Source organism: Saccopteryx leptura, chromosome 3 (genome assembly GCF_036850995.1).
Source record: "Saccopteryx leptura isolate mSacLep1 chromosome 3, mSacLep1_pri_phased_curated, whole genome shotgun sequence".
In the NCBI taxonomy this organism is placed as follows: domain Eukaryota; kingdom Metazoa; phylum Chordata; class Mammalia; order Chiroptera; family Emballonuridae; genus Saccopteryx; species Saccopteryx leptura.
Genome location: NC_089505.1, coordinates 44,603,561 through 44,630,429, shown reverse-complemented (window position 1 = coordinate 44,630,429; position 26,869 = coordinate 44,603,561). Strand labels below are relative to the sequence as shown.

At 38.5% G+C, this 26,869-nt stretch overlaps 1 protein-coding gene across 1 annotated transcript in view; it reads left to right on the top strand.

Moving 5' to 3' along the window:
* SLC35F1 (solute carrier family 35 member F1) overlaps positions 1-26,338 on the top strand; it is a 412,607-nt gene extending 386,269 nt beyond the window's left edge. Inside the window, exon 8 of the mRNA XM_066373381.1 lies at positions 23,022-26,338. Coding sequence (XP_066229478.1) covers positions 23,022-23,246 — 225 coding nt within the window. The 3' untranslated portion in view covers positions 23,247-26,338. The remainder of the gene's footprint in view (positions 1-23,021) is intronic.
* The last annotated feature ends 531 nt before the right edge of the window (positions 26,339-26,869 follow it).

Below are 26,869 nucleotides of genomic sequence, written 5' to 3'. Positions count from 1 at the left end.
TTCATTGCAACAATAATACACTATAATATGATAAGTGCATAACAAAAACATTTGTAATATTTTATATTGTAATTATGCTTACATGCCTATTAATTTTGAATAATAATTGTAAGATAAAAGTACTCATTTAGATACAAATACGTCACATCACATGCAACGGATCGACTCTGCATCGATCGAATACGGACATTTACAGATTAGTCTTTCAGTATCAAAAAGGAGGAAATGTAGGAGGATACTTTTCGAGGGAAGACAGAACTTACAAAAGAAGGACTGTCCTCCCTAAAGGAGGACAATTAATTGGTCACCTTAATATTCAGCAAAATGTGACACGAGTCCAAAGGCAGGCAGAATGGCAGAGCTGTCGCAAGCCCAGGCCCAAGCTCTGGAATCAGACCCCTGCCTGTGAAGGGGTCTCTAACTTTTTTTTACTGGAGTCCTTCTGACAGTCTGGTGAAGCCTAGTGAACCCTTACAATGTTTTTAAATGTCTAAAATAAAATTGTCATAGCATGACAAAGCAGGTCGATTAAAATGAAGTTATTGAAATATTTTTAAATTTGATGATATAATATATCAAATCCCAAGAGGTCAAAACACATCTAATAAGTATCGTCAATGGAAAGTAGTGATGAGTGTAAGCGATATTGGTGAGATCTGCTGCAAATGTAATGTGACATGAAAATGTATGCGATTTGTATTAGCGAAACATCCAAGGTACTGTGGACACCAATGTAGGTCACTGCTATGTTTATAATGAAGAAATGCCAAATGTCAGTTAGACAATTTGTCAGTGAAAATAAAAATCCAGATTTACCCCCTGAATTCTATACAGGAACTCTGGATGCTGCCCGTTATATAGCCTTGTGCAAAAGTTAGCTTCCTTCAACCTTGGTTTCCCCATTAGCAAAACTGAGGTCATAGTAGTGGATACTATATAACTGGTGGCATGAGGGCCCCCATACAGAGATGAAATAGTGCAGGTAAGTCACTTACTGCAGTATCGGGCACGGTACACACTCAATAATTAACGCCATGGTTAAGAATGGTAGAACTTTGAGTGCTTCTATTTTATGTTCTTGACACTTTTAAATATTGCATAAATTAGGTGTTGCTGAAAGAATATATGAACATTTGTTATTTTATAATCATGAAGCAATAAAGCTATTTTCAGTTTAAAAATACATACAGCTAACAATCCTCTCAAATAAAAAGGAACTCTAAATACAAATCTCTGCCATTGAAAAATGGATCAAAATTGCAACTGGACACTAATCAAAAGTTCTAAATGGGTTTATTCTCAGTTTGAATTGACAAACATGAATAAAAAATTAAAGTGTTTCATTGTGTCTGTTTCGCTTATTATTTTTTACATAAGTTAATCTCTTCACTCATTATATTGCGAAGTACTAATGTAGTCTATACCTAGTGTTTTTTTCTGATTTAAATATATTTAGGGATGTGGTTTTTTTGTTTGTTTGTTTTTTTGAGTGAATACATGGTAAACTATTCCATGGGGCCTCAAACTAACTCAGCCTAACTTGAATGAAAATTTGGTTGCCAGTTTCACATCCAGTTTTTTGTCTGTTTGTTTGTCTTTCTTTGATGCTCCATGGAACCAGGCATTGAGGTACAAGAGTCCATAAACAGGAGCGTGCCTGTTTCCCATTGCTCTGTTGAGGTCCCAGCAGTTACAGATTGTACTGGTGTTTTCTTTGTGGACTATTTGTCCCACGTTTGAATGAAAGGACTGACTTATGTAAGAACTGAGCTCCAGATGGCAGGGGCCCTGCCTGTCTCTCCTCCGCTGGATCCCCTGTGTCTAGCGCAGTGCCTGGCACGAGAGGTGTTCAGAAATTATTTATTCAATGAAAGGCTTATTTCTGCAGGAAAGATTTAAGGTTAAACTTCAGCGTTCTAGGCTAAACCTTATCTAGGAACGTTCACATGCGAAGCAAACAAGCTTTTCATTGATGTAGACTCTTTGCATCTCAAGTTAATGAAACAAGCTGAAAAGTAAAAGACTTAGATCCCACAATAACAAGTCATTGTTTTGATGCATTCTTTGATTGAACCGATGGATGGCTTAGGGAACATCTCAAAGGAACATGGAGATTGGACAGCCAGTTCAGTGCCGTGGTAATTATATACAGTGTCATTGGGGGAATGGTATAGTGAAACTCACTTGAAGAGCTGAAAATTTGCTAAGAAACTGGTTCTACTTAGAGGAAAAAAATAATATCTATTATTCAAATTTATTCGTGTCTTCCCAAAGTAAAATTGTAAAAGAAGTCATTTTAATGTACTATATTTTCTGGCCTCAAAGAGCCTATCTATTAAATTATCATGTAAAAAAAAAAAAGACAGTTCTGAGAGCAAAGGTGGTTTAAAATCAGACACTTTTATAGTTCCCACCAGAGTTCAGAATAGCTGATTCTCTAAACAGTGTTTCAAAGAACTGCTTGTGAAGTAACTTTTACAAAGTGCTGACAGAAGTTAAAAAAAAATGTGTAGGCTATATTTTCATTAATAGATCTATATTTGTTGATGTGTCTACACCCATAGGGATCAGCAAACTGTTGTGTAGATGACCAGATTGTTAAGTATTTTAGACTTTACAGGCCAGACAGTCCTTTTACAAGTACCCAGATCTACCATGGACATAAACATATTTGTAAATAAAACTTTATTTATAAAACCAAGCAGCTGCCAGATATGTCAGTTTACTGACCCCTGATATAGACTATAACTGTTCTTGCAGACTTTACGCCCGTCTTCAGCACCAGGAGACAGCCATTTATTTCCTCTGTAGTGTGTGTCATTAATAAAGCTGCATATTACACATAAAATGTTACAACTTTCTTTGCACGTCAACTGGGCACACAGGTTTTCAAAGCTAACTATAATCATTTCTACCAGTTTTAGAATATGTGTGGTATCTGTCTCCTATTTGAGTTCTTGGTGTCATCTGAGGTTGCATCCATTAGTACTGTTATAAGGCTATCTATCTGTGACATGCATACAGTACAGTGAAATAGCTTCAGTTTATGGGTTCATTCCTTTATTTTGCATAATGGAATGAGTGGGCTGACAGTGCAAGCCAGTATCCCTGAGCTCAGATGTGAAAGAGAAGGGATACTAAAGCCGGGGCTTACGTAAAGCAATGACTTGGAGACAAGGAACACACTCTAAACTGATTGTTACACAGTATATAGAACATGCCCCAGGAGAAATAGGGATATCAGATAAAAACAATTATCAAATTAACTTTCCAAATGCCATTTGTCCATAGAAAAGCCATAATACCCAGAGCCTAATTTGATAGTAAAGAAAATCCTTTTCAAGTGACAAAAGTCTTCACATCTTGGTGATGCGGAATGGGATATCTAAGAGGTCATATACAGAGAGACATATACTGTACATGTGACAGCTTTATCCGTTCACAGATGTCAAATTTGAGAGATACTTTTAGATTTTGATTTTTTAAAAATGTTTTTATATAATAATAGCATAACCTACAGTTCATATTGCCTTAAAGTTTTAAGATATTAGATCATTTTATTTTATTTTCATAATAGATACAAAATGTAATTTAAAAAGAAAAAAGAAATTAACAGTGTCATTGGATGTCTGTCACAGTATTTATAGCCCTTCATGGGTTTCAGGGCTCTTACAATACTACGAATATGTAATAATAATGATGTTGTAAGACTTTATTACAGAATAAGCCCATGTTGTGGGCACAGTGCCAATACCTCTCCGTGACATTCTGGAGTTAAAAAGTGAGTGTTGAAGGCTCTACAAGAGAGGGTGGCAGCTATTTGTCACATACTGAGCTTCTGATTTAAAAAATATTAATTAACCATTAAAATTATGAGTTCTTCCTTGACAGCTGCCACATTATAATATTCTTTGCAAAAAATTACTTATCCATTTATTTCATTTTTCTGTCTCTCCTACCGCCACCAGGTAAATGTAAGAAAAGGAAATAAAAGATTCCAATATGGTTGGAGGAGAACTCATTTTTCATTTTGTCAAGGGGTTTCCCGTCCTGCAGCCCTGATAATATTTCTTGGTGATCATTCATTGCTATGAATTGAGAAAGAATAGCTTCTTAGTTCATCAGTAATCCATTAAGGATGTTCCAAGATGTGCTGAATTTAAGTTGAGTCCTTCCCCTGTGTATTAGAGATATGGATTGCCCTTAGAAGCTTGAATATAGAGAATGAAGGTGGGAGAGGGGACAGTTATGTTGCAATACTTGCAATGCAGTTAACCAAGCAGTTAGGAGATATGAAGAGAACTGGGTGGAAAATCAAGGACCCTGAGTATTGTGCCAGCTGTCCTTACAAGACCGTCATGATACTCCCTACTTTTCTCGGAGATCAGTGTTCTGAAAATGAAATAAGATGATACACAGATGCTCCTTGACTTACAAAGGAGTTACATTCTGATATTGTAAGTTGAAAATATCCTAAGTCAGCCTGACCTGTGGTGGCGCAGTGGATAAAGCGTTGACCTGGAAATGCTGAGGTCGCCGGTTTGAAACCCTGGGCTTGCCTGGTCAAGGCACATGCGGGAGTCGATGCTTCCAGCTCATCCCCCTTCTCTCTCTCTGTCTCTCTCTCCTCTCTCTCTCTCCTCTCTAAAATGAATAAATAAAATTAAAAATTTAAAAAAAAAGAAAAAGAAAATATCCTAAGTCGAAAATGCATTAATATACCTAACATATTAAACATCATAGCTTAGCCTAGTCTACCTTGAGCATACTCAAAACACTCATATTGATGTTAGCCTACAATTGGGCAAAATCATCTAACACAAGGAGAACACTGCAGGGTCTCAGATGTTTACCCTTTGACTTTAGACCCTGACTGGGAGCTGTGGCTCACTGCCCCTACCCTATCTCACAAGTGAATATCTTACTACATTATCACCAGCCTGGGAAAAAATCAAAATTCCCAACTCAAAGTACAGTTTCTACTGAATCCGTATAGCTTTTACATCATCGTAAAGTTGAAAACTTGTAAGTCAAACCATCATAAATCAGGAATGTCTGCACAAGGAAATGCTTAGGAAGAAATAGTGGCTTTGTTTGCTAACAAAGATGATCATACTTAATTGAGAATTCTTATTGTACTTAAATAGGGTTCTCTTCCTAGGCTATTTCTTAGGTTGCAAGAAAGGAGACCAATGGAGAAATGAGAGATTGTTATAGATTAAATATGGGCAGGAATTATACCTACAATAACACACAGATTATGCTCGAACTGTAAAAGGTGTTAAGTGTAAGTCCTCTCTGTATAAAGAGATGATAAATGAAAATGGGGCAATAAATGCACCATGAGAAAGGCTTAGCAAGTAATCACATACCGTAAGAACAGTCAGCTTCCGTGACTGAGATTCAGTCTTAATTTCTGTTTTTCACTTCCCACATCTAATCCATTAGCAAATTCTGTTGATCCTCCTCCAAAATGGATTTTCTTCTATTTCTGCTGCTATCTTAGTACAAACCACCACTGCCTCTCATTTAGACCACTATAATAGCCTCTTGGTCTTCCTGTTCCCACTCAATCTTCTCTACGTTATACACCCAGCAATAGCTAAGGCGATCCTTCTAAAACACAAGCTAGATTATACTCTCTCTGTTAAATACTCTTTAGTACTTCTTTTGCATTGCATTTTGAGCAGAATTTAAATGCCCTGATGACCTTTAACAGCCTAGGCACTATTACTGAGTGGCTATGCTCCCATGGCTTCAACCTCCACCTGACTCTTGTCCATCATATTGGGCTTCAGTGTCTCCCCCTGAGAAAGGGGTGGAGGCAGGATAATCATAGCTTCCTTATTAGTTAGTAAGAAGGTGAATAATATACCAAACAGTGCCCGGTACAGAGTACACACTCAACTGTGGATCACTGTTCAGTATTAGACATCAGTGACATGGGCTGTCCTTTTATTGCCATAACTAGTTGTACCCTTCCCTCCTCAAGACCTTTGCCCTAGATGTCCCTTTGCCTGGGCTGTTCTCCCAGCTTCTCCCATGGCTGCTCCTGATCCTTCCGGTCTCAAGTTCAATGCCTCATCTTCAAAGGAGACTTCTCTAACTCTCTTTGTTGCTCCCAACAAGCTCTCGCATCATCCTGTCACCTGTTTATTTTCTTCATAATATTTCCCCAAATCTATTAACAGATTAATTTCTTCAACTTGTTTTTTGTTTATTTCCCACAATAGAGTGGAAACTAGAAATGGAATATATCCATTTTATTTATCTTCATATTTCCAGCATTTGATACATAGTAGGAACTCAATAAGCATCTATTGAATGGATGGAAGGTGAGATGATAATTAGGTCTTAGCTCACAGTTAAGCTCATTTACTAAATGAATAATTAATTACTGATTCTATTACTTACATATGGCTGTTGTAACAGATTACCACAAATATGGTGGCTTAAAACAACAGAAATTTGTTCTCTCACAGTTCTGGGGGTCAGGACTCTGAAATCAGTTTCACTGGGCTGCCATTAAGGTTCAGCAGAGCTGTGCTTCATCCAGAGGCCCTAGAGAGGAATCTGTTTCTTTCTTCTTCCAGCTTCTGTGGCTGCCACATTTCTTAGCTGCGGCTACATCCCTTAGTCTTTAAGGCCAACATCCTCAAATCTCTTTCTGCTCCATCTTCATAGCTCCTGCTTCTCTACGTCTAAAATATCCCTCCACTGCCCTATTATAAGATCCGTATAATTGCATTTAGGACCCATTTGAATAACCCAGGTGTACTTGTCTTCTTAGACTACCCTAACAGAATACTACAGCCTGGTGGTTAGCTTAAACAACAGAAATTTATTTCTCATAATTTTGGAGGCTGGAAGGTGCAGGTCAAGGTCCAACGAGGTTCAGTTTCTAGCAAGACTTCTATTTCTGGCTTGCGGACAACTGCCTTCTAGTGAGGTGGGAGAGATAGCTCTCTGGTGTCTCTTTTTACAAGAACACAAATCCACCTTTATGACCTCATTTAAACTTAATTACTTCCAAACAGCCCAGTTTCTTTTCTTTTTAAAAAAAAAAAATTATTAAATTTATTGGGGTAAATTTATTGGGCAATAAAATTATATAGGTTTCAGGTATGCAATTCTATGATATGTTATTTATATATTGTAATATGTGTTCACCACCCCCAGTCAAGTCTCCTTCCATGGTCATTTATCTCCCCTCTATCTTCCTCCAACTCCCCCACCTTTTTCCCTCTGGTGATCGTCATACTATTGTCTTTGTCTATAACTGTTTTGTTGTTGCTGTTGCTTTGTTTAATCCCTTTACCTGTTACACCCAGGTCCAAACCCCTCCCTTCTGACAGCTGTCAGTCTTTCTCTATATATGAATCAGTTTCTATTTTGTTTTAGTTTATTTTGTTCATTGGATTCATGTAGCATTTGTTTTTCTCTGACTGGTTTATTTCACTTAGCATAATGCTCTTCAGGTCTAGCTATGCTATTGCAAGAGGTAACATTTTTATGGCCAAGTAGTAACAGTGGTTTCTTATCAATCACGGGGGTTAGGTTCCAGAACCCCCCACGATAGGCAAAAATCTGTGAAGTAGTGACCTTATATTAATTTTATTATTTATATATATTTTAAGGCTTTATACACCCACCCCACATTTTTTTTTTTTTTTTTTTTTTTTTTTTTTTACAGAGACAGAGTGTCAGAGAGAGAGATAGACAGACAGGAACGGAAAAAGATGAGAAGCAACAATCATTAGTTTTTCGTTGTGACACCTTAGTTGTTTATTGATTGCTTTCTCATATGTGCCTTGACTGTGGGGCTACAGCAGATTGAGTAACCCCTTGCTCGAGCCAGCAACCTTGGGTCCAAGCTGGTGAACTTTGCTCAAACCAGATGAGCCCATGCTCAAGCTGGCGATCTCGGAGTCTGGAACCTGGATCCTCCGCATCCCAGTCCAACGCTCCATCCACTGAGCCACCTCCTGGTCAGGCCCCACACTCCTATAAACTGTTCCCACACTGTTATTAACCTTTCCCACACTCTTATAAACACTTCCTATGCTCTTAAACACTTTCTACACTCTTAAACCTACATAATTTTAACAACATATAAAATTATATATGGGTACTCACCAGTGAATACTAATATGTTTTAATTAATATTTTTTATATTCTTATATGGTTTTCAATTTTTTTAGGCTAGAAAATGCTTATTTTACTGCAAAAAGAATTAAAGTAATAAATATATAAAAATACTATAGCAAAAAACCTGCAATACAAAATTAGATATATGCAATTTAAAAATCCGTGATACAGTGAGACCATGAAAAGTGAACTGTGATATGGTGAGGGATGACTGTATTCCATTGTGTAGCTTTTTTATCCACTCATCTATACATTGACACTTGGGCTGCTTCTAAGTCTTGGCTGTTATAATAATACTGCAATAAACATAGGACTGCATACACTCTAATTAGTGTTTGGAGTTTCTCTGGATATATTTCTAGAAGAGAAACCACTGGGTCATAGGCAGTTTCATTAATTTTCTTTTTTAATTTGCTGAGCACAGGGGAGACAGAGAGACAGACTCCCACATGCACCTTGACCAGGATCCACCCTGCAAGCCCACTAGGGGGTGATGCTTTGCCCATCTAAGATGTTATAACTGAGTTCTTAGTGCCTGAGGTGGAGGCCATGGAGCCATCCTCAGTGCCCAGGACCAACTTGCTCCAATTAAGCCATGGCTGCAGGGGGGAAAGAGAGAGAGAGAAGTGAGAGGGGAATAGGTTGGAGAAGCAGATGGGCACTTCTCCTGTGTCCCCAGACCAGGCATTGAACCCACATCATCCACACACTGGACTGACACTCCATCACTGAGCCAACCGGCCCAGGCCTCCATTTTTAATTTTTTGAGGGAAACTCCATACTGTTTTCTACAGTGGCTGCACCAGTCTGCATTCCCACCAACAGTGTACAAGGGTTCCCTTTTCTCCACATCCTCCCCAATATTTATTGTTTGTTGATCTATTGATGATAACCATTCTGACAAGTGTGAGGCAATATCTCATTGTGGTTTTAATTTGCATTCCTTTGATGATTAGTGACACTGAGCATCTTTTTATATGTCTATTGGCCATCTGTATGTCCTCTTTGGAGATGTGTCTATTCAGATTCTTTGTCCATTTTTTAATTGGATTGTTTGTTTTTTGGATGTTGAGTTGTATAAGTTCTTTATAAATTTTGAATATTAACCCCTTATTAGATGTATCATTGGCAAATATTTTCTCCCATTCAGTGGTTTGTCTTTTCATTTTGTTGATTGTTTCCTTTGCTGTGAAAAAACTTTTTAGTTTGATGCAGTCCCATTTGTTTATTTTCTTTTTTTGTTTCATTTGCCTGAAGAGATATATCAGAAAAAATATTGCTACAAGAAATATCTGAGATTTTTTTTGCTTATGTTTTCTTCTAAGATTTTTATGGTTTTGAGGCTAACATCTAAGTCTTTAATCTATTTTGAGTTTATTTTTGTGCATGCTGTAAGAAGGTGATCTAGTTTCATTTTTTTGCATGTATACGTCCAATTTTCTCAACACCATTTATTGAATAGACTGTTATTACTTCATTGTATTATTCTTGCTTCTTTTGTCAATTAATAATTGACCATAAAGACATGGGTTTATCTCTGGGCTCTCTATTCTGTTCTATTGATCGTATGTTTATTTTTATGTCAGTACCATGTTGATTACTATGACCTTGCATTATAGTTTGATATCAGGTGGTGTGATTTCTTCAACTTTGTTTTTTTCAAGATTTTGTTGACTATTTGGGATCTTTTGTGCTTTCATATAAATTTTTGGAATATTTGTTCTAGTTCTGTAAAATACACCATTGGTATCCTGATAAAAATTGCATTGAATCTGTTAGTAGCTTTGGGTAGTATGGACATTTTAATGATGTTAGTTCTTCCTATGAATGAAAATGGTATATGTTTTCACTTATTTGTATCTTATTCAATTTCTTTCTTCAGTGTCTTATAATTTTCTAAGTAAATGTCTTTTACATTTTTGGCTAAATTTATTCCTAAATATTTTATTATTTATTTTTATGTCAATTATAAATGGGATTTGTTTTCTTAGTTTCTCTTTCTGAAAATTCATTTGGTGTATAAAAATGGAACTGATTTTTGGGTCTTTATTTTGTATCTTGCTACTTTACTGAATTCATTTATTAGTTCTAGTAGTCTTTGGTGGAATCTTTAAGGTTCTCTATATACAGTATCGTATCATCTGCATAGTGACAGTTTTACTTCATCTTTTCCAATTTGTATGGTTTTTATTTCTTTTTCTTGTCTGATGTTGTGGCTAGGACTTTCAATACAATGTTGCATATGAGTGGTGAAAGCGTACATCCCTGTCTTTTTTCTGATCTTAATGGAAATATTTGTAGTTTCTGCCTGTTGACTATGATATTGGCCATGGGTTTGTCATATATGGTCTTTATTACATTGAGGTACGTTCCCACTATTCTCATTTTGTTGAGAGTTTTTATCATAAATTAGTGCTCAATTTTATCAAATGCTTTTTCTGCATCTGTTGATATGATCATGTGGTTTTTATTTGTTTTGTTTATGTGGTGTATCATGTTTATTGTTTCATGGATATTGTACCAACCTTGCATCCCCAAAATAAATCCCACCTGATCATAGTATATCACCTTTTTAATGTACTGCTGGATCCGGTTTGCTAATATTTTATTAAGAATTTTAGCATCTATGTTCATCAGGGATATTGGCCTATAATTTTTTTCTTTCTAGTGTTTTTATCTGGTTTTGGAATTAAGATAATGCTGGCCTCATAAAGTATGCTTGGAAATCTTCCTTCCTCTTGAATTTTCTGGAATTGTTTAAGACTGATAGGTGTTAGTTATTCTTTGAAAGTTTGGTAAAATTCACTGTGAATTACCATCCAGTACAGGACTTTTGTTTGTTGAGTGTCTCCATTTCTAAATACAGCCACATTATGAGTCACAACTTCAACATACAAATTTTTTTTTGGGGGGGAAGCATCACAATTCAGTCCATAACACCCAGGAGGATCTATCATCTAAAGATAATTTACTTAATCACAACTACAAATAACTTTTTTCAAATAGGGTAACGAACATTCAAAGGTTCCAAGGATTAGGATGTATTTTGCAGGGCCATTTTTCAGCTTACCATACCAAAGAAGCAAAATAAATTGCTAATTTTTATATACTGATAGATGCCCCAACATGATGTGTGCCAGTGGGGAGTAGTTGCTCAAAATTAATAAACAAGTTAAAGCAGAATAGAATTTATGAGGATTCTTGTGACTTCCATAATTATACATCATTGTAAGAAAACTGAACATAAATAAGTCCAAACACTAAGCCTATAAACCAGGGGTTTATTATTTGCATTGACACAAAAGCCTTCCATTCTTGATGGATTGATTGTTGTAATTCTTTTAAATAGCCAATTCTATAAATGCATTTACAGTTCAGCTTGATTTATGCTTGATTCAAAAAGGACTCTTGAGGAAAGTTTTTATATCTATTTTTGCTTTAGCATTTACTCTTTAGGATATAAAGATAATAATAGCTGACATTTATTGAACATTAATCATGTGCCACACACCACTATTATCCTTAGTTAACTGATGAATGCTTAGAGCAGGAGTCCCCAAACTACGGCCCGCGGGCCACATGTGGCCCCCTGAGGCCATTTATCCGGCCCCCGCCGCACTTCCGGAAGGGGCACCTCTTTCATTGGTGGTCAGTGAGAGGAGCACATTGACCATCTCATTAGCCAAAAGCAGGTCCATAGTTCCCATTGAAATACTGGTCAGTTTGTTGATTTAAATTTACTTGTTCTTTATTTTAAATATTGTATTTGTTCCTGTTTTTTTTTTTGTTTTTTTTTTTTACTTTAAAATAAGATATGTGCAGTATGCATAGGGATTTGTTCATAGTTTTTTTTATAGTCCGGCCCTCCAATGGTCTGAGGGACAGTGAACTGGCCCCCTGTGTAAAAAGTTTGGGGACCCCTGGCTTAGAGGCATGGAGAGATAAGGATCTTGTGGAAGATCACACAAAAAGAAAGGGGCAAACGCCAAAATTTTGACTCTAGAGCCCATATTGTGAACTACCGCTTGATAGTCCCTTGGGAAATATCATTAAACACCCCATTCCTAAAATGTGCCACAGAGAAAAATTGTTAGGAAAGCTTACATCAGCATCAAGACCTTTAGTATAACAGGTTTTCATATCATCAATTTTATTAGAGTTCTTCATAGAAACATGGCCAATAAGTTGTGTGTGTTTTTGTATATCAATAGAGATAGAGATAGAGATTTATTTTAAGGAATTGTTTCACACTACTATACAGGCAGGCAAGTCCTATATCTGCAGGACAAGCCAGCAAGCTAGAGACCTAGAGAAAAGTTGGTGTTGCAGCAGTAGTGCGAAGGCAGAATTCCTTCCTCCTTGGGGGACCTCAGTCTTTTTGTCTTAAGGCCTTTAAGTGATTGGATGGAGCCCATCTACATACAGGTACATTGAGTGTAACCTGCTTTAATCAAAGTCTACTGATTTAAAGTTAATCTCATCTGTGAAATACCTTCACAGCAACATCTAGACTGGTGTTTGACTAAATATCTAGGTACTGTGACCTAGTCAAGTTGTCAAATAAAATCAGCTACCTAAAACCTGTGTCTTGTTCGCTTGGCACCCATATAAACATCTCCTTAAGTCACACTTAATCTCAAAATAAAGACAATAGCAAGATCATAGTTTTGTCTGACAAAATACAACTATCTTGTCCTCAGCTGAAAACACACTAACATTTTCCCCAGAAGAGGATAGAAACGTCTTGGGGGATGTTCACTCTTTACCTTGCTATCCTATAACTTAAATATTATGGTGTAAAGGTAACGATACTTGAATATTATGATGTCAAGTCAATATATTTTGTTATTTCTCACACACAAGCATATTCATAACAAAATAAGGTGTAAATACTCATGACAATCACAGTCATATGATTTAGCTGGTATTTAAAAGTATCCTCTTCTATTATTCTTTTCTGTGTGCCATTCATCCTCAGCAAATACCTCAGCTGGTCATAGATAGTTACATGGTAGGGTGACCCAACCTCTATCCAGCAGGGTCTGGGTTATTAATAGTCCTGCCTGAATTGGGTTGTTGAAATTTTCCATTGACTTGTTCATAGGGCATGCTAATGCTTAGATGTGCCTAAAGCATCTCCAGTATTCTAGACATACTCTCCTTTACCTCCTCTGTGATGTCCAATTTCTCTTTGGAAACCAAGATCAATCACCCCAGTCAGCACAGTAACAAAAACCCCCTTTTTTAACCCGTTGATTGAGAAGCATGAGATGCCCAAAGTGGCTACGTGGCAGTCTAAACTTTCAGAAGTGCCATGGAATCATTGTTGTCTCTCCTGGTGGAAGCATTACTGTCTTTGCAGAGCATAAGGTTGCAATAACAGGAAGCAAAATTTTACTAGTGAATCACTAGGTTTAATAGTGAGTGGGGCCACTCCCATTTTTAGCTCTTAATTCCATTGTAATGAACAAGGGTCCTCTGAGATGTGTTGGGCAGCAACACTACCACTACTAGAAACTCTCTTTCACCTTAATTTTCAGCTTAAAATTTAGTCTCCTGCAAAATTCATTCAGCCCAGCATGCATCTTTGTGTTGTGTGGAAGGAAAATAGATTTCTTGTGCTGCAAGCGTCCAAATAGCATGAAGGCCACTGCTCAGTGTATCCTGCACACAAATGTAATGCCTTTTTGACTACTGATTATAAGAACAAAGCATGGGAAGGTGACATCAATGAGCCATCACACAGTCTTTGTTTGTAACTGAACCTATAATTAAACACTCCCACAGAGTAGTCTCCTTTTATTCCACTTCCGGCTTATGGTCTTCATTTATGGAACTGCAAACAACAGAAATCTGCATGAATGAGGACTTCTATCAATTCATCAAACCAAAGGAAAATGTCCGTCATGTAAAAGATAATGACAGAAATCCAGTTTTAGCTCCCTGTTGCTACACTCATGTGTGAAATTACCCACAGGGGAAGATATTTGCCTGTAAAAGAAACTTTATTGGCTTTAGGTGTGATGGACAACACAAATTATACTGCCAAATGAATTGGTTTTGCAAACCAAACAGAAGACCTCATAAATCGACTGGAATCACAGAGGGGAGCTCAGCCTGTACCTGGTGACAGGCTTGCTGCCTCTCTCCTTAGCAAAGTGACGTTTGGAGGATAAATTGTTTCCCAAATATTTAAATCATAGCCATGCCTTGGTTTTCTGATGTAGATAAAGAGACTGTTTAGCGTTTTGACTGGGGCTCTCACTGATTTATTTTCTATGTTAATTTGATGAATTTGGAGTTATTTCCTCTGTCCTAATTGGGGAAAGAATGGGAGGTGAGGGGCAGGCTAGGTATTTTGGTCTCCAAGGACAACCGACTGTGGTGTTTGACAGCAGATTGTGTGCTTCGCCCACATTTGGTATTTTCCATGCTGTGATTGAGAAGGAAGAAATATTACAATATTTAACCAAAGGGATTTAATCCTTTTCTTCTAAAAAAAATTTTGAGGGAATTAGAGGAAGAGGAGGCATGAGAGGAAGCAAATGCAGGAGACGGTGCAATCATGAGGCAGTTCCCAGAAGTTTGAAAAAGCTCTGCCCTCTCCAGGCAATTTATTTTTAGTTTAGTACACTCAGAAGCAGAACTTTTGCATATTTAATATTTTTAATAATAATAAAAATGACTTTGTTAACTTAGTACAGAGCCAAAATTAGGAGGTCGAGCATCAGCTTGTTTACGTAGTCATTTTTGCTGCGCTGGGTCTGTCTGGTTTCCTAACCCTGAACAGCGGGGAGCTCGGCCCCAGCAGCCATAGATCAGCATCAGGCAGGACCTTTCCCTGATATCCCCACGGGCCCCACTCACAGCCTGCCCAGCACCGACCAGCTTCTCTGGTTCTGCTCCTCACCGGTTCACTCCAGGCTCAGGGTGTGGCCCCCAGCCCCCGAGACGAGAAAGGCTCAGGGTGTGGCCCCCAGCCCCCGAGACGCTTGGCTGCCAGAGCTGTGTGATCCCTGCTGAGCTACCCTCTCCCTCCCACCCCAGGACACTCAGCAGGTGGGTTTTGTCCCTTCCAAGATTGTTGCCCAAGGGTCCAACCCTTCAATTCCTATGTAAAATGGGGACTCAAGAGAACTGGAGAACTGGAACTCCTGGTACCAGCCCCATCAAATCTGGACTTTAAACACTATGGCAGTGTTACATTTAATTATGACTCACTCTTTTAATTGGCATCTTACTTAATCATGGATGGGTCCTTAAACTACTCTGGTACTTAGAACCTCCAAACTGTGTGACCTATTTCTATTTGAAACAGAGAATTGGGCTTATTTATTCCTTCCTGGTCTAGAAATCCTGGTTAGATGTGGCAGTTGATTGTGTGTGCATTTTATATCACAGAGGATGAAGTTCAGGGGAAAGGATTCTCTTGTATGGAGGAAAGGATTCCTTCTTATTTTTTATAGCATTGCAGAGTATTCAGGTTGGTTTTCAGAAACTTAATTAAAAGTTTAATTTTTCCTACGCATAACTTGCCTGCTGAAATTGCCGAGCCAACCTCCCCACAGAGAGCCGCTTCCCAGCAGCTCTTCAGCCCGCACATTCAGCGGCCTGAGTCCTGTAACCTTGGCATTGATCAGTCACGGCCCTGGGTCGTTCTGCTCCCCCACGGTTGCACTGACTGCTAAAGCAACTGCTGAGTTTGCAGATTGCCAGGTTTTTCCTTTGCAGATGTTTTCTGCTAAAGAGTTAAAAAAATGTGGGAAAAGCTTAATTATATCTATATCTGTTTAAAAGCATAAGCTCGGGTAAGAACTAGAATTGAAATTATTGTGGCCACATATCCTTTGTTTAGGTGAAATACCTCCTGTAAGACCAGTGGCCATCACCATGGTCAGGCAGGTTCATGTTGGATTTGGACAGACAGTTAAGGAACTGTGGAGCCAGAGGAAGAGGATGGTGGGCCGTTCTGTTCATTAGAGTCTTGTACCGGTGGCCGAGCGAACAGGCAGGGAAGACAGCTCCCCTTTCTCTTTCCGGACTCTCCCGGACTCACAGGTCCCCACCGGCCTCAGCCCTCCCCAGCCAAACAGGCCAGGCAGAAATCTCAGGGATCCTAAGCGCTTCTCCTCAGCATCCCCCTCTCTCTAGACCAGGGGTAGTCAACCTTTTTATACCTACCACCCACTTTTGTATCTCTGTTAGTAGTAAAATTTTCTAACCGCCCACCGGTTCCACAGTAATGGTGATTTATAAAGTAGGGAAGTCACTTTACTTTATAAAATTTATAAAGCAGAGTTACAGCAAGTTAAAGCATATAATAATAATTACTTACTAAGTACTTTATGTCAGATTTTTGCTAAGTTTGGCAGAATAAATCTTTATAAAACAACTTACTATAGTTAAATTTATCTTTTTATTTATACTCTGGCTGCTCCGCTACCACCCACCATGAAAGCTGGAACGCCCACTAGTGGGTGGTAAGGACCAGGTTGACTACCACTGCTAGACTCTCCTACAAAACAGGCTAAGGAAGCAACCCCTTCTCCAGCAAACAATAGCAAACAATGCTTCTCAGCCTGGAGGCAGGCAACCCGCAATTTGCAATCTGCTGCCCTGAGGGCAAGCACCACAGCCTTCCTAGACCACACACACACACACACACACACACACACACACACACACACACACAGCGCTGCTCCCCCCCCCACGCCAATGCAAAATACAAACAAATAAACCTAAACACAGTTGTTTACCCAACACCTCCATATCAAAGCCATACTAAGGACACTTAGAAATATCCTCAAATTTGTTGCTAAGGAGCTCTCTTATGCAGTTCAGAAATCAGTTTCAACTCTTACCTCTATACCTCCAAATGGTATGCCTTTTTCAATGTCAGGCCCATCACCAATAAAGCCCTCTTGTTTGGGCAAGAGGATCATTTTTTTAATTGAGATTTTAGTAATAATGTCACCCTTGAGCTGTGGTCTGAGCTATTTGGTTATTTCCCTCCTCCCTTTATCATAGATAGCCTTGGGGACGCATAAGGGCTTAAAAGCATGTCCCTTGCTTATCAGTTATACAGGAGAAACCTCAAGTATGATGTTCTCTCAAGTCTTCTCAGGTTCTCAGAAAGTTCAGAAGGCAGATCTACCAGGTGAGCAGTAGCAGCTCACGAGTGTGTCTGTGTGTATAAAAAAATGGAGACAGAGAATACATGCCGGCTTAATTTAGAATAAAATCTTTTTTTTTTTTGGTTTCCTAGTTCTGCTCCCCTTTTCTCCTAGGTATTAAGAAACTTCTTTGCCTGCATCTTTTCTTTTTTTCTTTCTTTTTTGTGAGAGAGAGACAGGGACAGACAGGAAGGGAAAGAGATGAGAAGCATCAACTCATAGTTGTGACACTTTAGTTGTTCATTAATTGCTTTCTCACATATATGTGCTTTGACCAGGGGCCTCCAGCTGAACCAGTGACCCCTTGCTCAAGCCAGTGACCTTGGGCTCAAGCTAGCGACCTTTGGGCTCAAGCCAGCGATCATGGGGTCATGATCCCACACTCAAGCCAGCAAAACTGGTGAGCCCGCACTAAAACTGGTGAGCCCACACTCAAGCCAAAGACCTCAGAGTTTTGAACCTGGGTCTATAGCATCCTGGGTCTATGCTTTATCCACTGTGCCACCACCTGGTCAGGTATCTGCATCTTATTTCTCATTTGACTTTGTTTTCTCCCTCCTTCCAACTGTATTTTCTCTGGGCTTGCTTTGTTGGCTCTCCAAGTTATACTTAAATTAGATCTAAGTTTAAATCTCTCCTTTTTTTTCTCAGACAACTCCAAAAGCCTTACCCAGGTCTCATCGCCCTGTAACCCCTTTCCATGAGAGACCTCACCAACTACTCTTTCCTGAATCCTCCTCTACCTCACAAGAGACATAGTTTCTTTTCTCCACTGAATCTTTGTTTTGTTTTTGCCGATAGCTGTGGTACAGTTCTTTGTTCTTCGTCAAAGAAAACTTTCCTTTGTTATTAGTTAAATCAAAATTGGTCCTGACCAACAACAGTCCCAAGTGAAGTCATTGAGCAAAAATGACCAGAGTCCAATGCCAGGTGCATGGAAAAAGCCATATCACACACAAGCATACAACACAAAGGCACTCATTTAACGTTTACTCCCCAAGAAATAAGGAAACTTATTTCTCCAGGCCCACTGGACTGAAGCAGCTGGTACCTGCATTCAGTAAAAGGAAAGCTTTCGCCCAGAGTCACTTCACCTCCACCTGACAGCCCTCTAAGGATCGCCATATTCACCTCTGTTCATTTCTGTCATCCTCATAGTCAAGCCGGAAAAAGAAAGCTGCCCTTGAAAATGGCTCTCCTCCTCCCATATTCTAATTGATATATGATATTCATAATTGTACTTTGAAACGACTTTCAAACTATGTGGCTTTCTACTTTGTATAAGCTTAGGCTCATTAAAGTCACTAGTTTATTAAAACTCAACTTAAATGTTTAATACCAAAGCCAAAATGAAAATTTGGTCTGTCCTTCATTGACATGCGGAATGTCCCATTAGCTAACTAGTAATCATATTGAGATGCCAGCTGGCCAAGAGCTAGCTTTAATCCCTCTTTGATGGTTAGAGAGCTTTGGACAGCCTTATCATCAGTCTTCAATGCCACCCCCTCTGGACAATGGCTTGTGTCCCAGTCAGATTGCCCTAAGCAACTCACAGGCATTCTCCTTATGTGCAGTGTGTATTTTCTGACCCATGTTAGCAAAGACATTCGTCAAGATGGAAAACAGTAACAGCAGAGTACACAATGTGCGGTGTAGTAGTGCTAATGCAACGTGCATGCTCTCTCAGCTTCTCAACGCTACAAATCAGATAGAATGCAGGCAGAAGTGTGTCTGCAGCACAGAACATACAGCATCTCCTGATGGCCTATGGTGGCTGGGGGAGGATGCAAGCACACTTCAGACAGCAGCCCTGTTCTTAAAGGGAGACAGCCAGCCCCTACCGGAAACTTGCCTCACCTGCAACTCGAAACTTGCCTCACGTGTAACTCCGAGATGGCTTTCAATCCCCCTGCAGAGTTCCAGAGCCCTGCCTGTTCTCTTTGCTTAAGGAACTGGAAATGAGTACTTCCTTGCAGATAACAAATTAAACAGCTGAGAATATGTAGAATTTTGTTTGATTGATTATTTGTTTGTTTGTTTTTAATGCTGGATACATGTGGCATCCAGAACTGAGGGTCATCCAATTAGGGACCTTGGTTAAATCTTTTTTTTCTATCTATAAAGGAAAAAAACCTTTTTTTTTTTACTTCTTAACAAGTCCAAACTCTCTGTTTTTATTTCCAACTCTCAATATATACCCAGATTAATTGTAATGCATGTTTACTGCTCCTTGTTTAGGTGAATATATTAAATGAAAACTTTCTCGACTCTCTATTCATAAAATCTCTTGGGTAATTTCCAAGATGCCTCTACCGTATAAAATTCCATGCTATCTATATTTTGACAGTTTTAGAGTGAATTCTGGATGAATTAACCCATTAATAGCTGATGTTCCATTTTTGGAATGGTAGTGACATGGGAGTTATGTATATCCTACTGCTCAAGGTCATTGCTGAGGTCTGATTTTTCACACGTCTGCCTCCTGAGGGTATGTTATCACCTGGTGCACAGAGTCAGTCACTGGTGCAAATACTGGCATGCTGGGAGCTTGTCAAAAAACTGATGTGAATTTTTGGAAAATTTTTAAAGAACTGGATTTCAAAAATTTCAACCTCTGACATAAATAGGTTAAATGGAAATGCGTTGGAAATAAAGTATAGGTGTGTTGTAATTCTAAATCTGTGTCCCAGGAAAATACTTTGTAGTGAATTTATCATTCAACTTGATGGTCCCATGTCCAAAAAAAAAGGTAATTCATGTATTATTTCTAACAACAACAAAGGCATTAACTTTACAAAATATGAATATTAAAATATTTGCCATATTGATTGAGTCATAATATGCAAGCCAAAATCAGAAATTGAGAGGAATTCAAATCCTTTTTGCTGGACTTTCAAACCTGTTCTCTTCCTGTTCCTACCCTACATTATTTCATTGCCAAATCCTGTTCACTCGAGTTTATGAAACCTCTTTTCCCAGTCCACTTTTCAACAGCCCTCAGTCCTCTCCCAGACTCCTGCCTTTTGCATTGTCCCTTCTAATTCATCATCCTATCACTCTTCTCTGACCAGTCCCAGGTCTGAAGATGACTTTTGTTGTCAATGATTAAGGATCAATACTATGACTTCCCCTTTCAACAAGTTTTTGGTTAACATTTTATGTCTGAGGAATGATTGAATTATAGACTTTAAAGCTAAAAAATTTAAATACATCATTGTATGGACTGATTTTTAATATTTTTTTCTTAAGTATGAAACTTCTCCATTCAAAATAAAAACAAATAGCAAATAACATTTAGTAGTGCCTATACTATGTCTGGCTCTGCACTGGAATTTGGTCAAGAAAGACAGTGCCAAGTCAAGGGATTATGAGAGGAAGGCAATTTAATATAAGTGAAATCTTTGATTATAAGAGCCTGCTGTAAAAATAATAACAAACAATAATAATAATAATAATAATAATAATAACAAGGAAGCCAATATGAATTGAATGCTGGCTGCAAGGTAAGCATTAGGATAAGTGCCTTACATGCTTTATTTAATAGTTTAGCCAGCCTATATAGTAGTAAGTACAATTATTATCCCCACCGTATTGATAAGGAAACATGGGCATGGAAAGGCTAAGAAACTCATCCAAAATGACAGCTAGAAAGCATTGGAGCTGAGATTTGCATGCAGTCCTAACCTCAAAGTCCCCATCCTTAATTTCTCCACCTCCATCTTCAACAGAGGCAGACTCACATCTCCATCTGCAGAGCTCTCCACTTGAACTAAAGAGGCATGAGCCGAGTTTTGAAAAGGAAAGTCATTGCAGAAAATATTTAAAATGATGGTTGAATTAGGTACAAACCCATTTCCTTCACCAAAGTTTCAGATAATGGATGAATCTTTTGAATGTAGAATTTCAGGAAGCACATTTGAGGGGTAAATAGGTTTCCTGAGATCTTATACAGCAATACTGAGTTAGGGGTCTTCTTTTCCTATTAACTATTTCAAGTAATTAAGTGAAGCTGTTGCAAGCTGAGTCTGGTATATAAATCCATCTAAGAAATTAGTATTATATGATTTTCTTTTCAGAAAGAAAATCTGAAAGTGATCTTTTTAGTCTTAGCTACCTTGCTGCTGCTAAAACCTAAATAAATGGAAAAACAAAAGAAGAAAGTAAGAGACCCCTCAACATGGCAGTACCTATAGCCACAGGACTATCTTTTCTATGTGCCATTTTCTTTTCTTTCTTTTTTAAAGTGAGAGGAGGGGAGATAGAGATACAGACTCCCGCATGCATCCCAGTTGGGATCCACCAAGCAACCCCCATCTGGAGCCAATGTTTGAATCAAGTGAGCTATTCTGAGCACCTGGGGCCAACGCTTGAAACATATGTGCCATTTTAAAAACTGCCTTTCCTATGATAGCCATCTTTCAACTCTTTATTATAGCCTTGAAACTTATTTTATAAATTCTCTGGATCCTTTTCCTGTTCTCTTTTCTTCCAGCTTCCAATTAACTTTTGTTTTTTTATCAGTTTTTAGTTCTTTTTTAGAATATAAGCATAAAAATAAAATAGAAAAATCAAATTGATCATTATTTCCTTTGGATGTAGAACATGAGCAAGACAGGGACAATAGCTATTGCCTAAAATGAGATTGGCCAGTCATAGTGCATTGTATTGTTTTTGTCTATCTGTATACCCCTGTTTCTTCACGGAGACTATTAAGTCCCCGATGGTAAGGACCATGTTTTAATTTCTTTTTTCCAGTACAAAGTTTAATGTTTGCTATAGAGAAGACATAGAATAAACTATTTGTTGAATGGAGAGAATGGATGGATAGATTGATGGATGCATGGATGCATGGATGGATGCATGGATGGATGAAACAACACAAATGGCAACACATATTGTTACTCCACTCTCCCAGTAACTACTGAAGTAGCCACTTTCAGTATAACTATTCAGAAAGGTTCAGAAGTTGTAGTTTTTCAAAACCATGTGAATTCTTGGGCACTTGTGTAAACCATTATTTTCTTTTTTTTTTTTCTTACAAAACTCTATGAACTGTTAAGCAACTAGTTTAGGAAGCAAAATGTTATATATACAACCCCATTTGGTTATGTTTTTAGATTAGTGGGGTAAGAATGGAATGTTATAGTTTATTTTCCACCCAGGGATAATCTAATGCAAAGACAGGCAAATAACAGTTCCTACTGGGAAGAGAAATAGTGTCTGAACTGGATTAAGGGGAAACTAGAGTGCCCCAAGGCAACTGTGTCAGGGAGGGGTTTGGTGTTCATGGCTTCATTACCACTTTAAATGGAATATCTATTTTTCTACTGGGTTTAATGAAGTCAAAAACAGCCAACTCTTTGTTGAGTAATATTGAAGATTTTTTGCTTTTAACCTGATGTATTTTAATTTGTGCTTCACTGGGTCTCCCACATCAGGTCTTCCTCACTGGCATTTTAGGGACAATTAGCTGTAAGTGTTTCTCTATGTTAGCCACAGAGTCGAGGAAGAAAGATAGGAGAATCAATAAGTCAAAACCAATTTAGGAAGAGCAAATTCACTTTTCATCAAGGGCACTGGCCAACTCACCAAGCAGCCTGTTCTAAGAGGAAGCAGTTCTATTCTACTCCCTCTGTACTTCATTAATGTATAAATGGTTCTGCTCTGAATGCTAATTAACTTTGCTGTTGTGTTTTTTAGTTTTCAGGACTTTATCTCCTGTCTTTCTTCACCATCCTCATCGGGCTGGTGCTCTACTCCTCCACCTCCACATACATAGCCCAGGACCCCAGGGTGTACAAGCAGTTCCGCAACCCATCAGGACCCGTTGTGGACTTACCAGCCACAGCTCCGGTGGAGCCTTCGGTCACCTACACCAGCCTGGGCCAGGAGACCGAAGAGGAGCCCCACGTCCGTGTGGCCTAGGATGTGACCACTCGGTGCCCGCGCGTCCGCCCATCATCTCTGTATTGTACATAGAGAAAGGTATTTATTAGGTGCAGTTTACACAGGTGGACTGCAAGGTAGCAGATCCAAACGCCTAGAAAAGGCACGAGCTAAACACAGACTCTGATCCACTTGACTTAAAGAGATGCCTCCCTTGTGTGTATCCTGATCAAAGGCCCCCGCATAAATTACTGTGAAAGTTTTTGAATCAAAAGCAAGTATTATTATTATTATTTGTATTATTATTGTTACTTTTATTACACCAAGACTCAGGAGAATGTTTTGTACTCCTGATGAAAACTATTGCCAGGCCCACATAAGTAGTTAACACAAATCCCACTTTTTTATGGCAGATCACTTTTTAAAAATCATATCTTATTTTACTTAATTTTCTTTTATTTTTTCGCACAGTCTGTATGAGTGCTGCATGCCACAGGAGCTCCGCCCTGAGAAGGTTCCTTATTCTGAGGACCTGGTGGCTCACGGTCTCCTCTCTTCCCTGTTGGGTTGCCTACTCAATAAGTATTTTGTGCTGTGGCCCTTGGCGGGGAGGGGGGAACTGACCATATAATTTTCTATTCTAGGAATAGATGTAAAACACACGTATTCACCTTTTTATATTTTGACCTCTGATTACTCCAGGATGTTGCCTTTCTGTTGTGCCACCTTGATTCTGCTAATTGAGTCCCAGAAATAACAGGATAAGGGACGTTCCATTTCTGTGGCTTATGGGAAATCCCAGGAGTAAAATAATTTGTGTTTAGGGTCATACATATTTTTAGAAATCTTTCTTCTCCTTCTTATATCCCATCTCAAAAAGTAGATTTGCTTTTCTTTTTTTCCTAAATTTCTTCAGTGATAATATGGAAAGTAATCAAGGCATTGGAAAAAGCCATGGTCCTCTGCTCTTTTAATTGTGTGACACCTTTTCTGAAATACACCAGCATGTACATGACCTTTATTGTGAAGTATTATTAGTTGTGTGGCCTCCCAATAAAGTCAAGGTGCTGATATGGAGCAGTATCTGACAATAGCTCTACTCTATTGATCTGGCCACTTTGTAATGATAAAGATGTCAATGAGAAGGTCTGGCATTTTGGTCATATTTGGCATCCATTCAACAACAGAATATATCAACACAGCATTCTTATAAATACAGAGAATATTATAGGGTCCTGCTAAGGCTCTGAGGGATATGTCACTAGTCCAATCCTATTGCCCTTAAAATAGCCCTTTTTCCAAATGCAGGACATCTAGAAACACCACAGATCTCTTTGATTTAGAAATAGATTCTATGTATTAGTATGTGAAATAGTCTTTGAGTTTGGCCGGCCTCAGGATCATTCAAAAAGGTCCTTGATGGAGTTACAGGGTTTGTAAAAGAAAAGCAAATGCTTATGAAACTTTGGGCATTTAATATCAATGAATCTTAAGCAATTAATGCAAAATACCAGAGGGGTCTCTGTAAAGTAGAAGGACAGATTGCAGCTCAGTCAGGATTCACATTTAGCCTGAACAAAGCTTAAACAGATAGAGGCAAAAGCATCCCATGCTGTTTGTCAGCACCCATGTGGCCCCTCGCCGTGCCTCTACCAGGGCGGTAGACCTGCCCTTACAGATGGGGAAGAAAAAGTTGTTTTCTCTGATATGCAGATCTATGGTTATCTGTGTTCAGTCCCCTTAGAAACATATTTTATTTTCTCTGGGGAAAAAGAAAATCGATGTGAAAGCTATATCAAGACAAAACAACTTGGCCAATACCTGCTCTCTGCTACCTTTTAAAACAATTAAATACCTTTCTCTGAATATTTTGTCCATTCAGATCTGAAGACCTTTAAAGACTGTGGTTTTATTTTTGTGTTTACATTCCTTTGGTTTGCATAATTTGCTTGATTTATTGCATTTTTAGTATTTATTTTAAGCCAAATGTTTTAGTCTTTTCTATTCATTTTTATGACACTAATTTGTAGACGCTTAGTAAAGTCTTATGAGAGATAAGCGGATGAAAGTGTTCCTAGTCAACTCAGAGGACTGGGAATCTTTTTTAAAATTTCCATTTCAAAAAGGTTTGCAATCAGTAGGTGGCTAGAAGTTGCCATCTGAATTATTTTCTAGGATATTTTAATTGAATCCATTGTATGGAAACCAAGCGTGAATGTTAAGGTGAATTTACTATATACTCTATCATCCAGTGTCCGTGTACGCAGACTTTCATGTCACTGGGTTACCTCACTGTGTTGGTTTGTCTCCATTGAGAAAGGTTGATAACACTAAACCATGCAAGATGAGGAGTTGCAGATCAACCCTTTGGGTAAAAAAGGAAAGTAGCGGAAAACCAAGTATTTTTCTGTATAAAAACACTGATCTTTGAGAGTGGGATGGGAAATGGGTGTAGGACGTTAACTCTAGCTGTTTTTGTTTCTGAAATTTCATAACCTCAGTAGACACCAGCAGAAATTTCAGCTTTTCAGTGCACCACCCCGCCCTCCTCCATGAATGAGACTAGCAATGTGTATAGAATGTGATTGGATAAGCCAACCACAGCTTTTCTAAACCCCACCTAGAGATAAGCTGTGGTCCTCACTGCCTCAATGAGAACTTGCCCTGGGGATGACAGCGCTTCCCTTGGTCACACCTTCCCACAGCTCCAAACTCTGAAATTCACAACCAGGTAGACCAAGCAATAGGGAAAATTTGCACCACTGTGTCCCATGAGAATGTTTCAATGTTTAGGTTAGATATTGCTAACTTGTGCTATTAACCTTTTGAGAAGCGTGTAGTATATTGTTTGTTTTGGGTTTGCTTTTGATTTATAACCATTTAGTAATCCCCAGCTAGCTACCAGTACAGATTTTACCCCATGGGTAGGATTGTATTGTCAAGCCACATAACAAAGCACACTAATCCAGACACTGCAAATGGAAAATATGAACCAAAAAAATTAATTTACACCAATAAGATGAACAAGCTCTCCATTTTTGATATTTGCATGCTCCCCTACGGACTGGCTGTGGCAATGTAATGCCTGTATAATGTTTTCAAATAAAAATAAATGCTTTATGAAAGCACCACGTTCTGGTTTTATTGAGTGTTTGTCTGCACCATGACAACCAAGGAAGCAACTCCTGTGGGATGCCAGAAATAGCAACGAAAGTAGATAGCCGGGTACATGTCAAAATAAAAACCAGAAAGAAAATATTTCCAAATTAGGAAGGGCACAGTTGGTCTCAGAGCTGTAGCTTCCAAAAGCCAAATTGAACACGTTTGTAATTTGCAAAATTACTTCCTTCTCTGGGTGCTTAAGCAGGATCTAGGGTCGCAGCCTCTAGACCCACATTTAAAACGCCCATAGGACAGTGTAAATTTATCCCCAAGAAACAGTTTCTCATAAAGAAGACAGTTCTGTGTATGCTGCCCTGGGCACAATGCCAGATGTAAAGGATGAAAGGATGAGCATTCTTCTAGAACACATTTATAAAGCAGGACTGGTCGTGTTTCCACTCAGAAATTTACACAGTATCTTGTCATCATCCCTTCTCCACTAAATAAAGTCACCCAGCCACCCCTGAAGTATTTGGAAATGACAAGATATAAATTTCATG